The sequence below is a fragment of the Pinus tabuliformis genome, chromosome 3_1 (assembly GCF_031772625.1).
Source record: "Pinus tabuliformis cultivar Carrire ecotype Pingquan chromosome 3_1, CPIR1, whole genome shotgun sequence".
Lineage (NCBI taxonomy): Eukaryota > Viridiplantae > Streptophyta > Pinopsida > Pinales > Pinaceae > Pinus > Pinus tabuliformis.
In genome coordinates this window covers 954,842,415-954,868,642 of record NC_142301.1, presented here as the reverse complement: position 1 = coordinate 954,868,642, position 26,228 = coordinate 954,842,415, and the positions used below count along the sequence as shown (strand labels likewise).

General features: G+C 39.0%; 1 protein-coding gene across 1 annotated transcript in view; it reads left to right on the top strand.

Moving 5' to 3' along the window:
- The first annotated feature begins 1,596 nt into the window (after nt 1-1,596).
- The window catches only part of LOC149190959 (histone-binding protein MSI1-like), a 235,767-nt gene continuing 211,135 nt past the window's right edge, over nt 1,597-26,228 (top strand). Inside the window, exon 1 of the mRNA XM_089412317.1 lies at nt 1,597-2,102. Coding sequence (XP_089268443.1) covers nt 1,797-2,102 — 306 coding nt within the window. The 5' untranslated portion in view covers nt 1,597-1,796. The remainder of the gene's footprint in view (nt 2,103-26,228) is intronic.

Here is a 26,228-nt window from a genome sequence, read left to right as displayed (position 1 = left end):
TTTCAATTTGCGCTATGCAATATTGTACAACCATTGGGTGGTTATATAATAAATGTATAGAATCTTTGAGGTATAAATGAATTTTGTAGTATTACATAAGTATCAACATCCTTTCAACCTTTTGACAGTTGCATTAATATTGAATATCTAAATGTATTGTTCAAAACAACAATGCAACTATTTTGAAATGCATTAATTATTTGTAATGAAATGTTGTGTAGCTAGTTATAAAGAAAACACATAAATTGTGCATGCACATTGCAATGACACCTCCTGTCTTCTAGAAATTTAAATATTAGAGCTAAGCTTCTTGTCTACATGCCTCATTGCACATTCTTCTTTTACAAACATCTTCTCTATTAATTAGAAAATGTGTTTACCTTTTCAAAACGTTTTAGAAATTAGCTAGTTGCAATAAATATTTACATATTACATTAAAAAATTTAACTAATTTTGACAATCAAAATATACAATAACAAACATTTGGATGATCAAATTTCAATGCTCACAAGAATATGAATATTTAAAAATGCTTAATCGTTAGCTTTAATTGTTTTTGTTTTTCTTAGGAAGAGATGTATACATATTACAATATCAATACATTATTTTTTTCCAACCTACTAAATTTTGGAAGCACACTCTTTGTGTTGTTTGCTTTAAATATGCATTATTCCACAACCATCATTTAGTATATAGTTATGATTAGACATTGCTCTACAACCATTTAGTATGTAGTATCTAGTAACTAACAATAACAGGTTCACCCTCTTTGATATATATTTACTAGTTAAAATATAATTTAAATATTTTGAAAAATTATTAATTTATTTTTGAATGTTCACGCTCTGCGCTGTTTGTTGAATGTTATTGTTAGATATTATTTTATAACTATATAATATAATATTTAATAAATATATTGGATGTTTGAGATAAAATTTAGGCATTTTGAAAAACTATTTATTAATTTTATTCATATTTTTATAGTTATTCATATTGTACCATGAAACTTTAGAAAAGAATTATGTTTGTGAATTTAGTTTGTACAATCTTTAGAGCGGGCACTCCACCCACGCCATTCCTCAAAGCTTTTATTTCCCTTTTGATAAAGAGATTGTTCACCTAAAACATTGAATAAACTAAATTCTCAAACACAATTTTTTTCCAAAAAATTATTTTAAGAAATCAATTTTTTTTTCTCCCATGGTTAGAGAAAGAAGAAAGGAAGAAAGAAAGAAATTATTTTAATGTCCACGAAGCTAAAGATAACTTATCAGACCTTCCTCTGGTTGATGTATTAGGCCTTTTTTGTGTGAAGCTTCACAATAAATACTACTAACTTCTCGACAAACCCCTCACTAAATTAAACATTTTAGAAAATCATTTATTTAAAAAAAAATCGCCAAGAAAAAGTTAGCATTGATTATTTGTTTAAATTAAACATTTTAGAAAATCATTTATTTAAAAAAAAAGGGCTAAGAAAAAGTTAGCATTGATTATTTGTTTAAGTTAAACATTTTAGAAAATCATTTATTTAAAAAAAAATTGTCAGGAAAAAGTTAGCATTGATTATTTGTTTGGGCGCGAGAAAACCCTTCCTTTTGCACAAACGCGTTTTGATTGATTTTAATTGTCGAGTATGCAGATACCACTTAGGGATTCCACTGACGAGTCCATTGGGGTTATTTTGGCGGGAGACAGTCGAAGAGCACAAAATCGAAAACAAGTGGTATATGGTGGCACTGTAATGGTGTGTGCAATAGAATAGAGAAGAAAAGTAGCAGAAGTCAGAGGAAAGCATGGCGATGGCAATGGGAGACGAAAATGCGGCCGACCCGGTTGAAGAATTCAACATATGGAAGAAGAACACACCCTTCTTATACGATCTAGTGATAACTCATGCGCTGGAATGGCCTTCCCTCACTGTTCAGTGGCTCCCCGACCGCCACCAATCATCCACGGCGGACTACTCCCTGCAGAAAATGATAGTGGGTACTCATACATCAGAGGACGAGCCCAATTATTTGATGATAGCAGAGGTCCAGATTCCCCTGCAAAACTCTGATGATAACATCATTGGAGGTTTTGAATCCACCGAAGCCAAGGTAGGCCTCCGGCATCATTTCCTCCCCCCAACTTATTTGAAGTGGTATTGTTTCTTCCGTGGGAATCAACCTCTTGACCTGTTATTCCATGCATTTGTTTTCAAACTTTTGATGATGTTTGCTATATGTCCTAGCTTCTCTATATCTCCATCTCCATAATTATCTGTCTTCGTGTGATATCCATGTGCTAAGAACTAAATATATATTTGACAGTTGAGAAGAGAAATGATGTGGAGCAACAACACCAACACAGATAGGAGAGAGTACGTGCCAAATATAAGACATATATTGATTAAAGGCTCGGATTTCCGATGTTAGATGCCCATGTTCAAATTCCATAGAGACATCGAGGTCCATGTTCAGATTCCCAAAGAAAACGATAAAATCGTAATATGTATCATAATGCCAAGATGGGATTCAAAAACTATATTATTTGAACCCAGTAAAAGTGTTTACTTGCCCAAAATGGACAAAAGTATTGTATTTGTAAGATTTTTGAGATACACAGATCTAGATCTGCGAAACAATAAACAAGCTTGCAAGAGAAGGAAGGAAGCGAGCAAGAATTGAGAAAAGAATAAAAAATTGATTCTACAATATTAGTTTTAGAATAAATACATAAAAGCAACTAAGTTAAGCTTAGTTGTACATGCAATAACTAAAGCTAACTAAAGCTAAGTGTGCTTTATCTTATGTTAATGTGTACATGTGCCACATGCAAGCAATGAGTTAACTGGAGCTAATCTAGGTGCATGTACACCAACACAGCTAGTCTAAGTGCATGTACACCAACACCCCCCCTTAAGCATAACTTAGGTGAGTGTGATGCAAAATGAATGAGTCCCGGCAACACGACCATTTTAGGTACCCATATACAATGCATAAAAAGGAGGAAAGAGGGAAAACCCAGTGGGAAGAAAACCCCCCTCAAAATATAATGCAAAAGTAGAGAAAAGACAACTGCTAGGCAGTCGTGTCCTTCACCCCGAGACGATCTCGCAGGAATCGAAACTTCTGCTCAGTGAAAGTCTTGGTGAAGATGTCAACAATCTGCTCGGAACTAGGACAATACTGAAGATCGATGATCCCATCATGAATGAGTTCTCTAATGAAGTGCATGTGGATCTCGATGTGTTTGGTACGCTGCTGCTGCACTGGATCTCTGCAAAACTTTAGCGTACTTTGATTATCGCACCAGATGACAGTTGGATGATGGACACTAATCCCAAGCTCAGATAGGAAATGTTGTAGCCAAATTGCCTGAATAGTGGCATTGACTGCTCCTCTATACTCGGTCTGTGCTGATGATAAAGCAATGGCAGCCTGCTTCTTACTTGACCAACAAATTGGGCCGGATCCCAAACTAAGTACATAACCGGAAGTAGACTTGCGATCAATGGTGTCGCCAGCCCAGTCTGAATCTGTGAACCCGATGAGATTCAAAGAACAATTGGCTGCATAATGAATCCCATAGGTGATTGTCCCCTGGATATATCGAAGGATGTGCTTTGCAGCATTCCAGTGTAACTCATGTGGCTCCTGCATGTATCTGGAAACTGCTTCGACAGCATAGGAGAGATCAGGACGGGAGTGAGTGAGATAAAGAAGACTTCCCACAAGCTGGCGATACAATGTGCAATCAACCAATGGTGTGTCTTTGCCATTCTCAAGCTTTATCCCTGATAAGAAAGGTGTGGCTGCTGGCTTGCAGTCACTCATGTGAAATCGTGCCAAAAGATCTCTGGCATATTTTGGTTGAGAAATGGTAATGCCAGAATCATGCTGATGGATCTCTAGTCCAAGGAAGAAATTTAGCAAGCCCATGTCTGTCATAGAAAACCGCTTATGCAATGCAGTTTTGATGTTAGTAATGACAGAAGCTGAACTACCCGTTATCAAAAGATCATCTACGTAGAGTACTATGATCAACAAGGAGTCAATTTTCTTCAGAAAATAAACATTGGAATCAGATTTGCAGCGTACAAAATTTTGAGATAACAAATAAGAATCCATCTTTGCATACCATGCTCTAGGTGCCTGCTTGAGGCCATAGAGAGACTTCTTTAGTTTGCATACCAGAGGTGAATTCTGCATGTATCTCGGTGGCTGCTCCATGTAGATTTCCTCCTCGAGATCACCATGAAGAAAGGCATTCTTCACATCCATATGATGCACCTCCGATCCTCTTGCTGCTGCAATGGAGAGAGCTAGCCGAATGGAATCCATTTTTGCCACTGGAGCAAAAGTCTCATCATAGTCAACACCATGTACTTGCTGAAAACCTTTTGCTACCAATCGTGCCTTATATCGACTAACTTGGCCATTTGATGCTTTCTTGGTCCGGTAAACCCACTTGCATCTCACAAGTTTGCGATTTGAAGGTAGCGGAACCAAATCCCAAGTCTGGTTCTCAATGAGAGAGTTATATTCCTCATCCATGGCGACTTCCCATTCAGGATGCCCATTTGCTTCTGCATAAGTTTGTGGATCAGATCCATGCATCATATAAGCATGCATGGGCATGGATGGCTCCATAGCTAAGAGTGCTTGCGGATCTTCCTCAAACAGAGGGATAGAGGCAGGATCATCAAGGATATCACTCATGCTGCGCCATTTTTGTGTTGAAGGTGGTCGAGAATCTTCCGAACTACATGCAGAAGTATGATCTCGATGTTCAACAACTGGTGGTCTAACAGGGGTCACAGGAAAAGACTCATCTTCATCAGAACGCTGGTCTGAAGTTTCATCTGCATACTCATCAATGAGTGGTGATGAAAATTTGGTAACAAGTTCATCTACTGGTGCATGCGAAATATCTTCGTCAAACTTTACACTCCTTTCAATAAAGAGCTCTTTAGTGTGGATATCAAGCAATCTGTACCCTTTGACTTCATCAGAATATCCAACAAACATGCATGCTTTGCTTTGAGGCTCCAAAGCCTTTCTCTTCTCTGGAGGAATGCGGGCCCATGCTCGAGATCCAAAAATGCGGAAATGACTAACTTCAGGTTGCATGCCAGTCCAAGCCTTAAAAGGTGTTTTTCCAGTAACAGATTTATGAGGAGATCTGTTCTGAATGTATGAGGCACAATTAATAGCTTCGGCCCACAATTTCGACGGAAGAGATCTTGCTTGCAACATGCAATTAGCCATCTCTTTCAAAGATCTATTTTTCCTTTCAGCCACGCCATTTTGCTGTGGAGTGTAAGGAACTGTATGCTGCAACTGTATGCCTGCTTCATCACAAAGATTCTTGATATCTTTGTTGACATATTCCGTCCCATTATCTGTGCGGAGTATTTTGATGCGTTTTCCAGACTGATTTTCCCCATGCGCTTTGAAAATCTTTAGATGTTGAAAAACTTCAGACTTGAGTTTCAAGAAGTAAACCCAAGTGAATCTCGTGTAATCATCTGTAAATGACAACACATATCTTGCTTTGCTCATTGAAAGCACTGGAAATGGACCCATGAGATCACTGTGTACAAGTTCCAAAGGTGAAGAGGCTCTCCATGCATGCCCCTTCTCGAATTTTTCTTGTGGATGCTTTCCAAGAGCACATCCATTACAAACACCATTTGAAAATTCAATGGTTGGCAATCCTTTGACCATCCCTTGCTTACTAAGCTGTTGCATATATCTGAAATTCAAGTGCCCAAATCTCTCGTGCCAAATCCTACTTTTTTCATTTGCATGCGTAAGTAGCAAAATAGAATCTGATTGAGGAACAAAATCAGAAAATGTATACAGACGAGATTGATCATTTACCTTGCCAAATGCAATCTTCAAATTGGTTTGCATGTCATAAATGCTCACGGAATCTGGGGTAAATTCCACTTTCCTTCCGCTGCCTGTGTGTGTCATCTAATACACTGAGAGAAGATTCACAGAAAGCCTTGGAATATGCAAGACATTTTCAAAACTTCCATCTTCGAATTGCACTCTTCCTTGTCCAGTTGCTGCAACTGCAGAATTATCCCCCATGAGAATGGGAGGACCTGAGTATGCATGTAGAGAATAAAAGGATTCCTTTGAAGAAGCCATATGATGTGAAGCTCCTGAATCGATGATCCATTCTTGTGGTGCAGAATGAAGAGCAATCAAAGCATGCCCGTTACCTCTTGGATCTGGTGCTTTTTCTCCAGACTTCTTCTTAGCATTCTCAGGAATGTGGTCTCCAAGATTGTGTTGCTGGAGTGTCTGCGCCATAAGATCTATAGTCTTCTTCATGCATGCAGATTCAGGATGAAAACCACGGTGGCAATAATTGCACATTGATTGCCCTTTCGTTCCTTTCCTTTCCTTTGAGCCAGATGATCCATTAGGGGGTTTGGGATGTCCTCCCGTTCTTGAATCAGGATCCTTCTTCCCTTTTCCTTTCTGATGGTCTTTGGAATTTGCCTTTCCTTTTGCATGCACAGTAAGTGCATGCGCTTTGGAATTTTTAAGTGTGCCCATTTTGATGAGCTTATCTTGCTCATGCATCAAACACTGAATAAAAGAATCCAGTGAGGGCATCTTCCAAGCTGCACCAGTTGCAGATCTGACTGTGTGGAATGTAGAGACGAATACTGCATACTCTGGACCAAGTTTTGATAAAATGGAAAGAATCAACTGATTTTCTTGCTTGGATTTGTCGATCCCGCATCCTTTCAGCTGAACCAACAAGGCTTTATACCTTGTGAAAAAATCTTGAATGTTCTCAAAGTTTCTCGGATCTAATGAGTTTAACTCATTTTCGAGAATGTGACCTTGCATTTCATCCTGTTTTCCAAACAATCCTTCCAAAATTTTCCATACTTCATTTGGAGTTGAACATGATTCAACATGAAATAGCAGTTCTGGAGAAATAGATAAACATAGGATGCCGAAGGCCTTGTCCATGCGATTGAAATATCTTGTTTTCTCCATTGCCGATGTTGGTTCAACTTCCGTTTCCATGGTTATTCGAAATAAGCCTCTACTTCTGAGATGAAGTTGAATCTTTGGCTTCCATTCGAAATAATTATATGGAGTGAGAATTGCCGATTGTGGAAACTCCAATTTAGACTCCATTCTTTGTTGTTGCTTCAATCTTCTGAACCTGCAAATAAAATTGCTTGTGCACTGATTACAAATCCCTGTGCTCTGATACCATGTAAGATTTTTGAGATACACAGATCTAGATCTGCAAAACAATAAACAAGCTTGCAAGAGAAGGAAGGAAGCGAGCAAGAATTGAGAAAAGAATAAAAAATTGATTCTACAATATTAGTTTTAGAATAAATACATAAAAGCAACTAAGTTAAGCTTAGTTGTACATGCAATAACTAAAGCTAACTAAAGCTAAGTGTGCTTTATCTTATGTTAATGTGTACATGTGCCACATGCAAGCAATAAGTTAACTGGAGCTAATCTAGGTGCATGTACACCAACACAGCTAGTCTAAGTGCATGTACACCAATAGTATTACTTGAGCCCAGTCTCCCTATACAATTACAAAGTCTACCCACCAAATCTTTCTTGCATTACATATCTATCGTCATGACTAATTCATAAGGTACTGAAATAATATGTAACCCCCCTTGTCACTAGACCGTACAAGTGATACATGCGTATACATTTGTTTCAATATATGACAAATGTGAACAACCGCGTGCAAATATTAATGTATGTGCAATAACCAGATTTAACGCGTTGATATTTTTTTTAACACCACGTCTCTTTTTGAAGGACAAGTTGATTTTGATGCATGCCTGAATTCAATTACTGCAAGGATTTTTGTTGCTTGTATTTGCTAGACTTGGGAAGTATTCAAGCCAACTTATTCCCCCATGAGTGAAATGTATTAACTTGTAACATCAACAAGTGCTGAAAAATATAATGATACTATTTGGGGAATTTTGAAGGTTTAACTGTGTTTTTTGCAACTTAAAAGACAAGTTATCTAGATTGGTAAGGTAGCTCTAGTGGTTGAGTGCTTTGAGTTTCATGTAAGAGGTTTCAATGTTGATCCCTCAGGTTGGGTGCCTCCATTTTGTGCCTCACTCGATGTTCTCAGCAAGTCAAACATTGCAACAAGTGTTGATATCTTTACATTGGATACCTTCCATGAAATGCGGGGAAGTGCATGTGGGTTTCCCCACAATGTTTTCCTCGGAAAAATAGGAGAAGAGAAGCTATCTAAAAGCACAAAGCCAATAAGAATCTTATATTAGTATGGATACATTTGTGGAAAAAAAGATTGTTATTGTTTTTTTTAGTTTGTCATTGCATGATTGGTTTTGTTATGGGTGTGTTTTGAATAAATTCTTGCTCATCATCAAGGCAATATGAAAGGCAACAACACACAAAAAACAATATCAAAAAAGAATCTTGTTATTGTGGGAAACATCATTGGGGATCAAAGATCAATGATTTCTTTTTGCCAAAAATATGTTGTCCTTTTGTTAATTAGTCCGGGTTTATATTACTGAGATATTACAGAATATACAAAAATGTCTAGTTCTACTAATCTACTATAAGGGAAACCAGACCCCTAGAATAGCAGGAGAGTTTTGGACATGATAAACTTTTTGAACTTGAAAACAAAATTGACTAGATAATATAGTTTTAATCTATTTGCCTGTCTACTAACAGAGTTACTATTGTTGATAGCTAAACTTGCAACCTTGTTGCTGATATAGAGAAACATAAAAATTAATTGAGAGACCATTTACTTCGACATTGAGTCATCGTGTATTGTATAAGGGTGACCCTCTCCTCTTCATCTGAAGTTAAGAACTCCAAATCAACTAGCCTTTTTGCCATAGTTAATATTCTATCATTGAGATTTTTTGTTTTCCTTTGAAGCTCATCTATACAGAACATGATTTTCTGTTGTGTCTCTAAGTGCTTCACACCTTCTCCATGCTTGTCTTTAGCTACTAGTAGATGTTAACGGTCTGCGTATATCTCGTATTTATGGTAGTGGTACTCTGATATTTGTGACTCAACCTCCAACTTTGGCTTCCACATTTGCGTCTATAATAAAACGATGTTCTAGCCTTGCCTCCCTTTTAGCTTCTTGAATTTTAGCCTTGATAGAAGGGGGAAAGAAATGAACATATATCACTATTGAATGCTTCATAGAGCGCTGTGCTCTGTAGCAGAAGGGGAGAGCGCTATTTCGTCTTCCCTTATGGCCTCCATGACGCTTCGGTCTAGACTCTATACAACCTTCCATATTACTAGATTTGAGGATGTTCCTTGTTACCCATTCATATGCATGGCTAACCCTAAGAGAAAATTTCTCTCCTATGGTGCAATTTTCTAGCCAACAACCCTTACCTTGATCCACAAATAGCCAACCATAGATGCTTCTCACCCATTCTTTTGTCAATACATTCATTTGTTTAGCCTGTTCATCTGATGAAGGTGGGGTCATCTATCGTGAGGTACACTAACCGTTATTGCATGCAAGTGCTTTCATTTAATGCTTTCGACATTCTAGTATGAATCATGGGTTGAAATTGGATCATAGATCATGATGCTTGGGTTATATATTTGTTTTCTTATTTCACCTTGGTGGTTATCATTTGTTCCCAGTCCAATGTGACCTTCCTTGGGTTCTTTCTTTCGTTGTCTAGTAGGGGCACAAAGAAGAGGCTTTGATGATCATAGCATGTCCATGGTAGTCATACTTAATGCTTACTATTTTGCCCTTGCTTCATTATCCCATATCTTGATTGGTTTTACTGGTTCTTTGTATACCTAATCATAGATGTTGAAGTACTCGAGGATGATGCAATTGTAAAAAAGGAAAAAAGCATAAGCCAAATGTTAAAATGAAAACAAATGGCAAGGGATGTGAAGCAAATCAAAAGCCAATTTAACTTGAGCTCTACTCTCACTTATATAGCCACTCACCTGTAGAGTTCCATGCATACTTCATGCCTATCAAAGTAAAAGGAACTCTCAAAGAACATATCGACCTCGATGAAGCAATGAATCACCCATCATTAAAGGGGGATTATATCATCTTTACATGATAATCAATGAAGCTTTTTAAACAAACCAATTAAAGCAAATCAAAAGGCAAAGTAGGGGCTTGGAAAAACAAAGGCGAGGGAAGGTAAGTCAAGTAGCTAAGCGCTCCCTCTATAGAGGTGCCCATGGATTACGTTTTTACACAACTTAGTATAAGGTTATGATACCTTTCATAAAGTAAACCTTTGACCATATCACCTTTCGCATTGCACCCATCATTTGAAAGGGTCAGCCTAAGAATTGTTCCTCATGGTTAGAAGCACCTAATAGGAACCTATGATAACCCTCCCATACCTATATCTGGCAACTTGCATATAGTCACAAGCTAGTGAGACAATTGAAGATGATACTTGTGTCAAGTTGTTTGATGTCTTTGACATTAAATATGGTCCACTTTGATATTCTTATGGTTGTTATACCCATGATGTTGATTTCATTTAATTCCTTGAGTATGTGCTAGATGGTTCTTCTAGGGGTCGAATTTCGGCCTGAGGTTGTTGGTCAAAGGGCCGAAATTCGGTCCTGCAATTTCCACCAAAAAGCTCGGTCAAATCTCAGAGTTTGACTATGGTCAAACTTTGGTCAATGGCCCAAAACAAAGACAAATCTTTTGTCAATAAACCAAGGAATATTCGACCTTCAAACTTCAGTCAATGGCTTGGTCAAACAAGAGAGAAACAAATCAAGTCAACACTGGTCAACAAAATTCAAATAAGCTGGTCAACGCAGAAGTCAATCCTCTTCCTTTTCTTCATTTGTGTGAATAGATCTCCTTGTTATTGGTCGAATGACTAAGTGTGATGTGATGCCAAATGAGGTCTAACAAATGACAATATAAATGTGAGTCAAGAGGTGGGTTTTGACTTTGGGGTCAAACCCTTGCAAGAGTTGGGGCTGACTTGATCATTTGAGGCCAACTTGGTCCTGTGGGCAGTGACAGTTGGGAGACTCGGACTTAACCCTTGGAGCTCGGACTACAAAGGATTATCACTTGAAGTGGCTCAGACTGTTATAAGTACTGTGGAGATCTTGGACATCTATCTTGCGGAAGCCTCAGACTAGTCTTAGATCTGTTGGGTATAATCCTTACCTCAGACTTCATCGCAGTTACATCAGATCAAGGCTCAGATTTCTTTTTGGAACAGTCAACAATTTGGATTTAGTGAAGCTCGGATCACCTACAACCTAAGTTACCGGAAACGGCTACCCTAACCCCCGAAACAATGTTTTCCCGTTTCAGATACGGATCCGGGAATGAAACGTCGGAAAAACGCCAGAAAAATGTTTTGGTGCCATTTTTTGTTTTTGGATACGGGACGTTTTTTTCAAATGGCGTTTTTTAAGGAAAAACGTGCTGTTTTAAAAATTTGAAAACGTTTTCTGAAATTCTAAAACATATTTGGAAATTTTTTAAATGTTTTACAGCAAAAAAAACTGTTTTGAGGTCCGCAAATACCGCATCCATTTTTTCTGGCAGCCATATTCCATTATTGTATATCAAAAATTTTATCAGGGATCGCTTCTTAAACCGAATGAATGGTAATCTGGAAAATTTAATGGGCCGCCTTCACATTACAGCTAAGCACCTTGCCAATCCGCATCGTTTATGCAGCGGCCGAGTATGATAAATTGGACGGAACCATGTTAAAACAAGTTATGAGCTCGATATTTCATGGGTGGTCAGCTAAAGGGATTTTTTGATATAATTAATGCATCGAGCTTAGAAGGGGCAAAAATGTATTTCAACGCTACATCTCTTTTCGTTGAACTCTGGTCTTTGAGGACGCGCATACAGGTTTAGTTTTCGGGTCCACGAAGATATGGTTTACAGGAGATGATTTAACCATGCGGTTGACCTGAGCGTTGTAGAGAGAGCCGTCCATATTATGGCGTTTTGGTCAACCTCATGATGGGGCCATCCCCATTATCTAGTATCAAGGGCATTGATGTGGCCACCAAGTCCATCTAATTTCTTCATGTTGTGTTTTGTGTAGGCTCTATTGATCTATTTCGCCCATTTAGGATACTTTTATAATTCTCTCAACATATGTTAGAATAAATAAAAATAATATTTTATTTTGTGAGGTAGGTTGAACTATTTATAGTTCTTTCCAACGTCTTGTAGAATAAATAAAAATAATAATTCATTTTGGACCTTAATGGCAATAAGCAAATCTTTTTCTGTCTGGAGAATCAGTGATTTGTTCTGGTGCAGATGTTTTTATAATACTATGCCATCATGTAGTTTTGATTAACGTGTGTTTGTTCCCGATGAAGTTCTTTCCAAGTTAGTAAATTCACTCTCTTGGTTTCCGATTGAGAAACCTCAAACCTGTTCTTGAAGTTATATAAAAAAAGTTAACTACTTGCCATTTTCTTGAAGTTTCATCAACCCTGTTTTACTGTTTTTGGATGTATTAATATATTATGCTTTTCTTTGAGGCACAATTCAAATTTTATCGATAATCGTTAATGATGTTGACAATGTTGAATGGTTATGGCATATGTTGAATTGATGATGATGAATCATGATAGATCATAGATGATAATCTAGATTCTGAAATATGAATGGTAATATGAAATTCTTATTTTTAATATATATATATATGTGTGTGTGTGTGTGTGTGTGCCGTTTCCTGCCGTATCGTATCCAGATTGTTTGAAAATTTGCCGTATCCGTTTCAAACCCCGTACCCGTATCCGTTTTCTGGTAACTTAGCCTACAACACTTCGGAACTGTGATAAGTGAAACTCAAATCACCTACAACACGTCAGAACTATGAAGCTCGGACCACCTACAACAATTTGGAATTGTGATTGTTGAAGCTTGGAGCACCAACAATCACTTGGATTTGTGGAGACTTATATTGGACATTCAAGCACAATTTTTGGAGCTAATTGAACATGTGCAGAATTGAACGATGAAGATTCCAGCAAAGGACCTTGGAGTAACATACCTCGATTGGAGGAGCAACTTATTGATATCACTTGAAGCAACAAGGAAGGATTGGTGTCCTTTGGGTAGGTGCCCATAAACACAAGGTTGGTGCCTTGGAGAAGATAGGGTCGAAGCCCTAGAGGTCAGAGCCTCATTAAGTCCAAGTTGGTGCTTGGCAATAGGTTGGTGCCTAAATTTTTGAAGGGTTGGAACCCTCACATCTTATTGTACTCTTTCATTTGATAAAAGGATTTTTATCCTTCTTGTTTCTATAATAAGATTTTTCATTTCTTTGATTTTAATTGTGTAGAATCTAACTGGACATAATAACAATTGAAAAGAAATACTGATTCACCCCCCTCTCAGTATTTCCAACAATTGGTATCAGAGCCAACTTCTTCATAATCAACCTAATAGTTGGAAGAAGGATTCTTAGTCACAATGAAAAATCAAGAAGTGTTAGGGAGGCTTCCTTTGTTCGATGGCACAAATTTTGGTTTTTGGAAGAAAATAATGTCCTACTACTTAATGTCCCTTGGACTTGAAGTTTGGCATTCTGTTTTGAATGGGTACATTGCTCCTTCCACTCTTCCAACTGATCAAGATGAAAGGAAAGCTTACATTGCAAATGCCAAAGCTTTAAATTCCATCACTAGTGGAATCACTGACTCTGAATTTACAAAAGTCATGAATTGTGACTTGGCCAAAGAAGTATGGGACAAGCTGATTGCCTTATATGATGGGGATTCTAAAGTTAAAAAGGCAAAGCTTCAAACTCATAGAAGACAATTCAAAAGTCTTAAAATGGATGACGAAGAAGATATTGCATCATACCTTCTTTGTGTGACTGAAGTTGTCAACTCCCTTAAAGGGTTAGGAGAAAAAGTTGAAGAAAGTATAGTTGTTCAAAAAATTCTGAGATCTCTTCCTGACAGATTTGACTCCAAAGTGAGTGCTATAGAAGAAATGAAGGATCTAGACACCCTCAAGATGGATGAACTTCATGGAATTCTCACTGCCTATGAAATGAGGAAAGGAATCCAAAATTCCAAAGAAGCAGCATTCAAAGCTTCAAAATCAACAAGAGGAAGAAAAGGATGGAATACCAACAGTGATGACTTCGATGTTGAAATCGAATTAGCACAATTTGTACGAAGGCTCAAGAAGGGATCCAAGCTAAAAGGTAAGTACCCTCTTATTTGTTTCAATTGTGGAAGAATAGGTCACTATGCTACAAAATGTCCTCGTAAACATGATAGTGACAATGGGGAAGATTCTAAAAAGATGGTATACAAAAAGAAAGGTTTTGATAAGAAGAATTTCTACTCTAAGCAAGATGAGTCTGATGAAGATGAATTTGTAATCATCAAGAAGAAATCAATTAAAAATTTCCCTCATCACAAAGGAGGTAATGATGAATCAGATGAAGAAAATGACTATGCTGGAAGCCAAGAAGTATTGTTCATGGCATTCACAAATGATGATGATTAAGGACTAGAAGGAAATGTAGATGAATTGTTAATGAGTGCCATTGAAGAAAATGAGAAATTACGAATTAAGATCATTTCTTTGAAGGTAGAAAAGGAGGAAGCAAAAAGAAGGGAAGACCTCTTGAAAAATAAGCTAAAAGAAAAGGAAGAAATTCGTGAAGCTGAAATAGTATCTCTAAGGAAGGAATTGGAGCAAGCCAAAAAGAGTTGGCAAAGCTCTCAAACATTTGACAATATCCTTAATGCTCAAAAACCTCAATATGACAAATTAGGGATTGGTTTTAAAGGAGAATCATCAAGTACTAAGGATAATGCAAGAAGCTATGCCGACATACTTTCTAGCAATCCGAAAGAAGAAAAGTCATCTCATCAAAGGCCCATCTTAAATCCAAAGAATGAAGAAAGAGTAACTCCAAGGAAGAATGTTGATTCAAGTCATGGCTATTACAACAGGTAACAAACAATCTTTTTTGGGTATTGTTATTATTGTGAAAATTTTGGTCATCAAGCTAAACATTGCATGGCTTGTAAGAATGAAGCACCAAGATTAAAGGATCAAACAAATAAACCACGTGGTCTGAAAGAGCAAGCACAAATCAATACTTATAACTCCTTTGATCCTTTGACCAAGTTTGATCCAATTTGCTCATTATGTAATGATTATGGACATAACGAACAAAATTGTCCACTCAAAAGAAGAGAAGCAAGAAGGGAGAATCTCAATACGGATAAATGTGGCCTAGCTCTATGTGCTCATAGTGATGAAAACCATTGGTTTGTGGATAGTGGGTGCTCAAGACATATGACAGGTGACAAAAAGAAGTTTGTCTCATTGAACAATAAGGATGGAAGTGTATCCTTTGGAAGTGGATCTGCTAAAATCACTGGAAAAGGGACCGTTGCCCTTGTTAATGGAAAAGGAAAGGCTCAAAATGCTTTGCTGGTAGAAGGACTCAAACACAATCTCTTGAGTGTTAGCCAAATTTGTGACCAAGGACATAATGTTGTCTTTAGCACCAAAGATTGTGAAATAAGAAACTCATCCTCAGGAGAACTTGTGGCTAAAGGAGTAAGAACACCAGATAACGTTTACATCTTGAGCAAAATCCACGAAGATAAATGTTACTTGAGTCAAACAGATGAAAGTTGGTTATGGCACAAGCGATTGGGGCATATAAGTTTTGATAACTTGATCAATATTAGCAAAATTAATGTAGTAAGGGACATTCCAAAGATGTTCAAACCAGATCAAGCTGTATGTGGCCCATGTCAACATGGTAAGCAAACTAGAACCAACCACAAGACTAAGGAGTTCTCAACATCAAAACCTCTAGAGATCATTCATGCAGATTTATGTGGGCCAACTAGAACTCCAGCGCTCCAAGGTGAAAGGTACTTTGCTTTATTTGTTGATGACTATACTAGAATGATGTGGGTATATTTCATAAAATATAAATCTGAAGCATTTGAATGTTTTAAGAATCTTAAAGCTCTTGTAGAAAATGAAAAGGATTCTAAGATTAAATGTCTTAGAATGGATAGAGGGGGAGAATTCACATCAAAAGAATTTGATGAATTCTGTAAAGTACATGGAATCGAAAGAGAACTCTCTACTGCTAGAACACCCAAGCAAAATGGGGTAGTTGAAAGAAGAAACCGAACCATTCAAGAAATGGCAAGGACAATGTTACTAGCAGCTGACTTGCAGCCAAAATTTTGGAGAGAAGCAGTCGGGACAATAGTTTATACCTTGAATCGAACTCAACTAAGACCAAATAATGAGAAGAATCCTTATGAATTATGGAAAGGAAGACCTACTTTAGTAAAATACTTCAAAATTTTTGAAAGCAAATGCCTCATAAAGATTAATGATGACTCACTAGGAAAATTTGATTCTCGGGTTGATGAAGGAATATTCCTTGGATATTCTACTAGGAGCAAAGCTTACAAATGCTACAATAATCGACTACGGAAAATAGTGGAAAGCATTGATGTGAAGATCGATGAAGCCCTTCCAGAAAAGGAAATTGAAGATCATGAAGTTGACCCCTTCATTGAAGAAAACGAAGAAGAACTTGAAAAAGAGAAAAAAGATCAAGAAAAACAAAAAGAACCATCTCAAACTCCTTCAAAAGTGAAATTCCTTCAAAAACATCATCTAGAAGAGCAGATTATTGGCAATGTAGATGAGGGAATACAAACCCGAAGAAGGATGACAAGTACACCAAGGAAAGATGATGTTGCTCTCTTATCTATGATAGAACCAAAAACTTTTACTCAAGCAAGGATCCTCATTGGGTGGAAGCCATGGAAGAAGAAATGTCTCAAATCGAGAAGAATGAGACATGGGAGCTGGTACCTCATCCAAAAGATAAAAATATAATTGGAACCAAGTGGGTGTTCAAAAACAAAATGAATGAAGATGGACAAATCATTAGAAATAAGGCAAGACTTGTTTGTAAAGGTTATTCACAAATTGAAGGAATCGACTTTGAAGAAACCTTTGCATCGGTAGCTCGTATAGAAGCTATAAGGATGTTTTTGGCATTTGCTTGCTTAAAAGGATTCAAAATCTATCAAATGGACGTAAAATCAACATTTCTGAATGGGGAACTCAAGGAAAAAGTCTACATGGAGCAACCAAAAGGGTTTGATCTAGAAGAAGGAAAAGACTTTGTATGTAAGTTGAAAAAGGCATTATATGGGTTGAAACAAGCTCCTAGAGCTTGGTATGCAAGATTGTATCACTATCTACAACAACAAGGCTTTAAAAAGGGGGTGGCAGGAAGTAATAACTACATGAAGATGGACAAGGAAAATTACTAGTCACTCTTGTTTATGTTGATGATCTGATTTTTGCTAGCAATGATGATGAGATGAGCCATGAGTTTGCTTTAAATATGTCAAAAGAGTTCGAAATGTTGATGATTGCTGAGTTATCTTACTTCCTTGGACTAAGTATCTCAAACCACATTAGGCATGTCCATATCTCAAGCAAAATATCTTAAAGACATGCTTAAAAGATATGGGATGGAAGACTGTGCACGAATGAGCACACTGATGGCCACAGACTACAAGTTGAGCAAAGATGATGAATCCTCCTCGATAGATGCAACTCTTTACAAGTCAATAATTGGAGCTCTCCTATACTTAATTGTTACAAGACTCAACATTATGCAAGCAGTAGGAATGGTGGGAAGATTTCAATAAGCTCCTAAACAATCCCATTTATTGGCTTTGAAAAGAATTCTCAGATACTTGAAAGAAACTCCTGATTTTGGTCTTTGGTATTCCAAAAGCACAACCCTTACAGTGACATCTTACACCAATGTTGATTGGGCTGGAAGCGTGGACGATCGAAAAAGTACCAGCGGAAATGCATTCTTCATGGGAGATTGTCTAGTATCTTGGCTCAGCAAAAAGCAATCATCTATATCTCTTTCCACAGCTGAAGCTGAATATATAGCTGCTGCAGATTGTTGTACACAGATACTATGGATGAAGGAAGCTTTGAAGGATGTCAACATAGAAACTAAACAACCAATCACCATCTATTGTGACAACACTAGTGCCATCAGTCTCTCAAAGAATCCAGTAATGCACTCAAAGACCAAACATATTCCAATCAAATATCACTTCCTCTGTGAACAGGTTGTTGAACAAAACATCAAGTTGGAATACATCAATACAAAAGAGCAAATTGCAGATATCTTTACAAAACCTCTTCCACGAGAAGCATTTGAACACCTTCGCCAAAAGATGGGGGTCATTGCTCTTGCATCACATTAAAGAAATCAAGCAAAGAAGCAGCATGACAGGGGGAGCAACATGACAGAGGGAGCAGCATGACAGGGGGAGTCTATCGGCACCCCATTTGCCATTGATGTCAAAGGGGGAGGAAAAGTTGGAATATTTCCATCAATGACAAAGGGGGAGATTGTTAATCTAGGTTGTCATTGATGTCAATATGGCAGTGGCCGAAATGGAAAATTCTCTAGGGTGCTAGATGACATGTCTTACCTCCAGTGATCTTAATGGATGATGAAGAAGACCACTCTTGGTGAAGGACTAGATGAGGATGGAAGACTACATGATGACAATGCTGCATATGACATGATGACATGGATAACATCATGAGCCTATAATGAAGAAGCCTAATAAGAGGAAGTCTAATTTTGCACCAGTCACATTAAAAATATTCTTTCACCTCCTTAAAGGCTGCAACTCACCATGAGACCTACACCATTCTTTAGAGCATAATTTTAGCTTTTTAATGAGCTATTATTTAGCCCGAAACTCCAAGTAATCTGAGAGATACAAATTTTCTAAGAAAAGAATGTTATTTTGGACATTAAGCCGACCTAAACTACTTACTCATGTCGGCTTGCTTGAAGGGACGTGTCTCTTCATTCCTCCTTACGAAAAGACTATTAATACACAGTCCGAGATTCAATTTTCAATCATTCAATTCGGTGAAGATCATCATAGGAAGACAGAAAGGTGATAAGTGTTCACATCTCGTGAACCAAGGAGGCTGAGGGAAAAAAAAGTTTATTGTTTGGGCATACTTTTGTGATTGGGTTATCATTTAAGTTCTCAAGAAGCAGACCTCGAAAGCTCCAACAAACTTGTGACTTGTTAAAACTCAGATTGTTGAGGGCTCAATATATATACCTTGAACCTGTGTTGTGGAGCTCGGAATAGTGAAAACAGTTACTCAGATCTGAGGCAACCATCTGTAGAGATACCTATGATAGCTTGGTCTTGTGGGCAGTGATAGTTGGGAGACTCAGACTTAACACTTGGAGCTCGGACTACAAAGGATTATCACTTGAAGTGGCTCGGATTGTTATAAGTATTGTGGAGATCTAAGACAACTATCTTGTGGAAGCCTCGAACTAGTCTTAAACCTATTGGGTATAATCCTTACCTCAGACTTCATCACAGTTACATCAGATCAAGGCTCAAATTTCTTTTTGGAACAGTGACAATTTGGATTTGGGTTTAGTGAAGTTCGGATCACCTACAACACTTCGCAACTCTGATTGGTGAAGCTTGGATCACCTACAACACTTCGAAACTATGAAGCTCGGACCACGTACAACAATTTGGAATTGTGATTGTTGAAGCCTGGACCACGAACAGTCACTCGGATTTGTGGAGACTTATATTGGATAGTCAAGCACAGTTTTTGGAGCTAATTGAACATGTGCAAAATTGAACGGTGAAGATTCCAGCAAAGGACCTTGGAGTAACTTACCTCAATGGGAGGAGCAACTTATTGGTATCACTTGAAGTAGCAAGGAAGGATTGGTGTCCTTTGGGTAGGTGCCCATAAACACAAGGTTGGTGCCTTGGAGAAGAAAGGGTCGAAGCCTCATTAAGTCCAAGTTGGTGCTTGGCAATAGGTTGGTGCCTAAATTTTTGAAGGGTTGGAACCCTCATTGTACTCTTTCATTTGATAAAAGGATTTTTATCCTTCTTGTTTCTATAATAAGTTTTTTCATTTCTTTGATTCTAATTGTGTAGAATCTAACTGGAAATAACAATTGAAAAGAAACACTGATTCACCCCCCTCTCAGTATGAAGACTGAACCTAGTTACACTTTTCAACAAGTAAGTTTACCCACCATCCATGGGTGGTATCCATAGGAGATTTTTTTTCTCTTAGATGGTCCTCAGACGGCAATAAGCAACCCCTTGCAGCCACCAGAAAGCTCGATGTGCCATTATCTTCACCACTTGAGCCAGCCATGTGGTCCCTCTCCCATTTGTTATGGTTGTATGTTTGAAGGTGGGCCCTCCAACCTCAAAAGTATCGTCTTTCATTGAGTAGTTGGGTATTTTTGTTTACTTATTATGGACAGTTTTGGGCACAGATTAGTTGGGGGATTCGGCGGAAAGAGTGGGCTAGGTCTGTACTCTTGTCTTCTCTGCTTGATTTGATGGTTAACCTTGTATCCTAGTCCCGTGGGATCTCCTTTATTGGCTACTAGCTCTAGGGATAACTCTACATGGGAAAACCCAATCTTGGTTGCGTGGTCTCGACACCATATACATCACCTCCCCTTCGCTTATATAACCCCATTCATCACTTTTCCCATCTGGGTCCACATTTGTCCATTGGGTCCACAAGGAGTTAGCTTCCCCCTCCCCTTGTCCACACCTTGGGTAGGGCCTTGAACAATGCCCCAAAGGTTTATGCAGTTAAAAAGAAAAGAAAAAGCATATTTTGGCTACTCTCAATAGGAAACATACCATAAAATGCAAAAGATGGCTGAGACATACACATTTAGCACGTGGGCAAAAGCCAAACATGAGCTCTACCCCTATCATTATGGCCATAACCCTGGTTACTAGGGTCCCTCATATTGACCCCTTTCATCATTAAGGAACCCATGATTGTCCCAACCCCTGGTGGGCAATGAACTGCCTCACCTTAAGGTGTAATCACTGCTATATCCCACACATCATGCTCTCATCCCCTGGAGCCGTGAGTAGTTATGAAGGAAAAATCAGTCAAAGGCAAAAGACATATGAAGAAGGGTGGAAAAACAAAGGCCGGGGTAACTCATGTATCACGATTGCTCCCTACTACATTCATATACCCAAGTGTGGGCTTCCCCTATTGTAGCTACCCTTGTATTGTGGCATGTGGCTTGGAGCCTTCCCCGATGCCTTACTCCATATCATCATTATATCATGTGCCATCTACCACTTGATGGATGTACCATGAACATGTCACCACTTTTAGAGTTTGAAACCACACAATAGGTTCCTTGGTTAACCCCCTTATTGAGCTTGGAGACACCGTACATGCTAAAGCCCACTATGGAAGGGCATGCCACTATGAAGTGTCCACTTGATTCCATGATTTGTAAGCTCTTTTACTCGATTACTCTAATGATTTGTTGTATTGGAAGGCAAGGGGACGCATTGGATCTTATATAGGATTGCAGGTGGGTCTCCATTTGGGGTTTGGTCTCCCTATACGGGGTCCAAGCCCTCTAGAGGGTCATATTGGCACTTGTAGGGTGAGCGTTGAGAGCCATGGGCCTCCACCATAGCAGAGAGCAGATTGTCACTTCATGGATCCCTCAACACCATTCATTGATTGCTCGTGTTCCACCTTTTTGGATGAGGATGATGCACCTAGACCACCATGCCCAACCGACTTCACACTTGCACCACACACTTGGTAGATGTTCCAGGGCCTAGATGAGGATGTGTCTCACCATGGGAGACAGAGGGAGGGCTTATGTCATCATTCTAGCCCTTACAGATGGTATACAGGCATTATCAATCCACTTGGAGACCCATGAGGATGTCATTGTGCCCCCACACCCACTTAGGGGCACCACATTTGATTTGCTTGGATATCAAGGGGCCACCCCCTTGATCACTATGTTTGGAGCCTATTCTCTCACCTTGGCACAATTTGGACTCCACTAGGCCTCTTCAAGGGCCCAACGACTCATTGTATTCACTATTTTTCCCTCTTGGGAGGCTTATTTTTGTATTATGGAGCTATCTTGGTGGGCTTGTCACCAAGGGATGTTATTATTGCACATTATTTTATTATTTGGGGCTTAATTAGGCCTAATTAGGCAAATCAAACTCTTTAGGAAGGATATAAATTGATGAGAGCTCATTTGAGTTTCATCATCACTTGGATTTGGATCATTTGTTTCTTCTGGAAATTTCGCTGGGCCTTTTGATGGATGAATTGGAGATTTAATGCATTTCGATGTTTGGAAGAGCTTAATTTCTTGTCTTGGAGCTTCAATTTTCTTGCATCTTGATGATTGGAATAATTTCACTATACTTGTGAGTACCTTTTCATGCTTATTTTGTAATTTTGTCTCATGAAATTATCTATGAAATATTTTTGTTCATGAAGCTGGTGTAGTTGCTCTTTGGCTTATGCGAAGTTGCTGGTCTTGTCTTTGTGAGGGATTTTTCATATGATCATTGTGAAGTATGGTGAATTATTGTCCTAGGGGTACATGATTGTTCATGATTTACCTTGATAAGTCATCATTTGCAACATAAAAGAAGTATAAATTTCCTTTAGTAACCTAGTTGCTACTTGGGCCATACAAAGTTGCTGGGAAACTCCTTGATTGGAATTAAAGCCTTCCTAAACATTGATTTCATTAGATTCCCTTCTCCTCATTGGTTAGGCACTGGTCTAGTCCTAAGGTGATCATAAACGAATATTCTTCTCACCTCCCTTCCCTCTTTCTAAGCCCTAACCTAGTAGGCCTCCTAGGGCATCATCTAAAATCATTTCTAGCCATTGAAAATCCTTGAAAACTTGTCAACTACTGCACTGGGGTCTTCTTGAGAGGTCCTCCAAATTTGAGGTTGATCCCATGGTGGAATCTCAAGATATTTCAAGCCCTAGCTTGAAGACCATTCTCATCCCTAGGTGTCCTTTGGTTGGTGGCTTCATTAGGATCATTGCACTCAAATTCCAAGAAGAATTCAATTCCTTTGATCCTATTCTCCTCAACTTGGTCAAGATCATCCATTTGTTGCTCCAATCCAAACCCTTGACCTTATTCAGGCCCATTTGGGCTTCTTTTTGGTCCCTATTACCGCTCAAACTAGTAGGGGTCGTAGGAGGGGGTCCTATAGAGCAACTACTAGGTTAAAGGGCAACAATGGAGCGGTAGCCCATTGTCACCTCAGCTAAGGCTCCCTACTCTTTACGGACTTTCACTGATGGGAGGAGTCCCGGTATGAGAGGAATCATAAGGACGAATAGATCAATGGGTGGATGGAGGGTGATTCCTAGGGCCTATTCACAAGAGAGACCCAAATATATCGCTTAATTGCTTAAGAAGCAAGGTGATGGGCTCACCGAGAAGAGCTAATAGGATACTTGAGTCTAGGTTTTAGGGGATATGCCTTGACAAGGGGTTTCTTAGACTCAAGGATCCCAATGAAGAAATGGCTTCTAGGTAATCCTTGTGGAATTTGAGTTGTAGATTTGTGGGACCATAGAGAAGCCAAGTGGACCTAATCTAGGTCTCTAAGGTATGGAGTTGATCAATCAAGGAGGGGCTTGGCATAATTAATGAAGAGAATAAGATCAAAGGACTAATTTTCTTTGAAATTTTGAATGCAATGATCCCAATGAGGACACTAACCCAAATCAAGCTAGGGCAAGAATTGGTCTTGTGGCTAGGGTTTCTTATATCTCAAGATTCTGTTGTCAGATTTGCTTGAAACTTGGAGGACCTCTAGAGATAACCCCAATGCAGTAGTGGACCAAAATCGAGGTGTTTGGATGGCTAGAAAGGAATTTGATTGATGCCCTAGGTGACCCTCTAGGGTTAGGCCTAGAATTTGGAAAAGTGAAGAAAAGAGAGGTAAATTTGACCACCAAAGGGATACAAGGATTAATGCCTTATTGCTTGGGCTTAATGGAGTCAAGATACACATAGATTGAGAATTTTCGTGAGCTAAGGAGCCCTAATTGATCTTTTCTAGCCTCTCTAAGGGCAACAACTAGGTCAATAGGGATTTATACTTCAAATTTGTGAAGGAGACAAAGTTTCGAGGTCTTCAACCTAAGAGGTGCCTCTAGGAACATTCACCCAATCCCTCAAAGCTCAACACATGCATTTAATCAATTATTCAAGGTCTCAGAGGAATTTCGCATTACATTAACCCATACAAGAACAATGATAACAAGATACATGCATTTGACAAGTAAGATAACAACAATAGCATCAAAATTTTGACTTACATGAGAGAGAGAGTATATCCATTCATCAATTTCGCATTAGAAAGAAGCTCCAAAGACAATAGCGAAAATCCAAACATCATAGTGCATCAAGAAAGCTCCAAAAGTTATCCCAACAAAAAGTGCAAAAATCTCTCAAGAGATACTAATCCAATCCAAGTGATGATGAGAGGTTAGAATGAACCTCTCTCATATTTATACAACTCTAAAGGGGATTCGATTTGCCTAATTGGCCTAATTTAGCCCCAAATAGTAAAATAATACATAATAATGACATGACTTAGTGACAAGCTCACCAAGATAGCTCAACAATACAAATAAAATCCTTTCAAGAGGGAAAAATAATGAATATAATGAGTCGTTGGGCAATTGAGGAGGCCTGATGGAGTCCAAATGTGCCAAGTTGAGTGAAAAGGCTCCAAACATAGTGGACAAGGGGTTGGCCCCTTGTTTTCCAAGCAAGTCACATGTGGTGCTCCCAAGTGGGTGTGGGGGCACAATGACATCCTCATGGGTCTCCAAGTGGATCGATAATGCCTGTAAACCATTTGTAAGGGCTAGGATGATGACATAAGCCCTCCCTTTGTCTCTTGTAGTGAGACACATCCTCATTTGGACCTTAAAACATTTTCCAAGTGTGGAGTCGACTAGGCATGGTGATCCAAGTGCATCATCCTCATCCAAAAGGTGGAACACATGCAATCCCTGAATGGTTTTGGGGATCCATGAAGTACTCTCTGCGAAGGTGGAGGCCCATGACTCTCAACGCTCACCTTAAAAGTGCCAATGTTTCTCTCTGGAGGGCTTGGACCCTGTAAAGGGAAACTAAACCCCAAAATGGAGACCCATGTGCAATCCGGTATAAGATCCAATGCGTCCCCTTGACCTTGAATACAACAAATCATTAGAGTAATCAAGTAAAAGAGCTCACAAATCATGGAATCAAGTGGGCAATTCATGGTGGCATGCCCTTCCATAGCAGACTTTGGCATGTACAGGTGTCTCCAAGCTCAATAAGGGGGTTTAACCAAGGATCCTATTAGGTGTTTTCATCCTTTAAAGGGGGTGGCATGTCCATGGTACATCCATCAATGGGTAGGTGGCATGTGATATAGTGATGGGACGAAGTGGGAATCAGGGGAAGGCTCCAAGCCACATGTCATGGTACAAGGGTAACTATGATGATGGAAGCCCACACTTGGGTATATGAGTGTAGGAGGGAGCAAATCGTGGTACATGAGTTACCTCGACCCTTGTTTTTCCACCCTTCTTCATATGCCTTTTGCCTTTGATTGATTTTTCTTCATAACTGCTTGGGGCTCCAGGGGATGAGAGCATGATGTGTAGAATATGGCAGTAGATACCCCCTTTTAAGGTGGGGCAACTCATTGCCCACCAGGGGTTGGGACAATCATGGGTTCCTTAATGTGGAGGGGGCTCATCTAGGGCCCATAGGAACCAGGGTGATGGTCATGAATGAGGGGTAGAGCTCATGTTTGGCTTTTGCCCATGTGCTAAATTTGTATGTTTGACCATCTTTGCATTTTGTTGTACATTTTTTGTTGTAAGTGGCCAAATTATGCTTTTTCCTTTCTTTTTAGTTGCATCAACCTTCGGGCATCGTTCCAAGCCCGACCCAAAGTGTGGACCAGGGGAGGGGGAGGCTAACCCTATGTGGACCCGGAAGGGAAAAGTGATGAATGGGGTTAAAATGGATGGAGGGGAGTGATGTATATGGTGTCAGGAAGCGGGACCATGCAACCAAAATTGGGATTTCCCATGTAGTGCCAGCCCTAAAGCTAATGGCCAGTAAAGGAGATCCCACAGGACTAGGATACAAGGCTAACTATTGAATCGGGCAGAGGAGACAAGAGTACAAACCTAGCCCACTCTTTCCGCCGAATCCCCCCACCAATCCATGCCCAAAAGTGTCCATG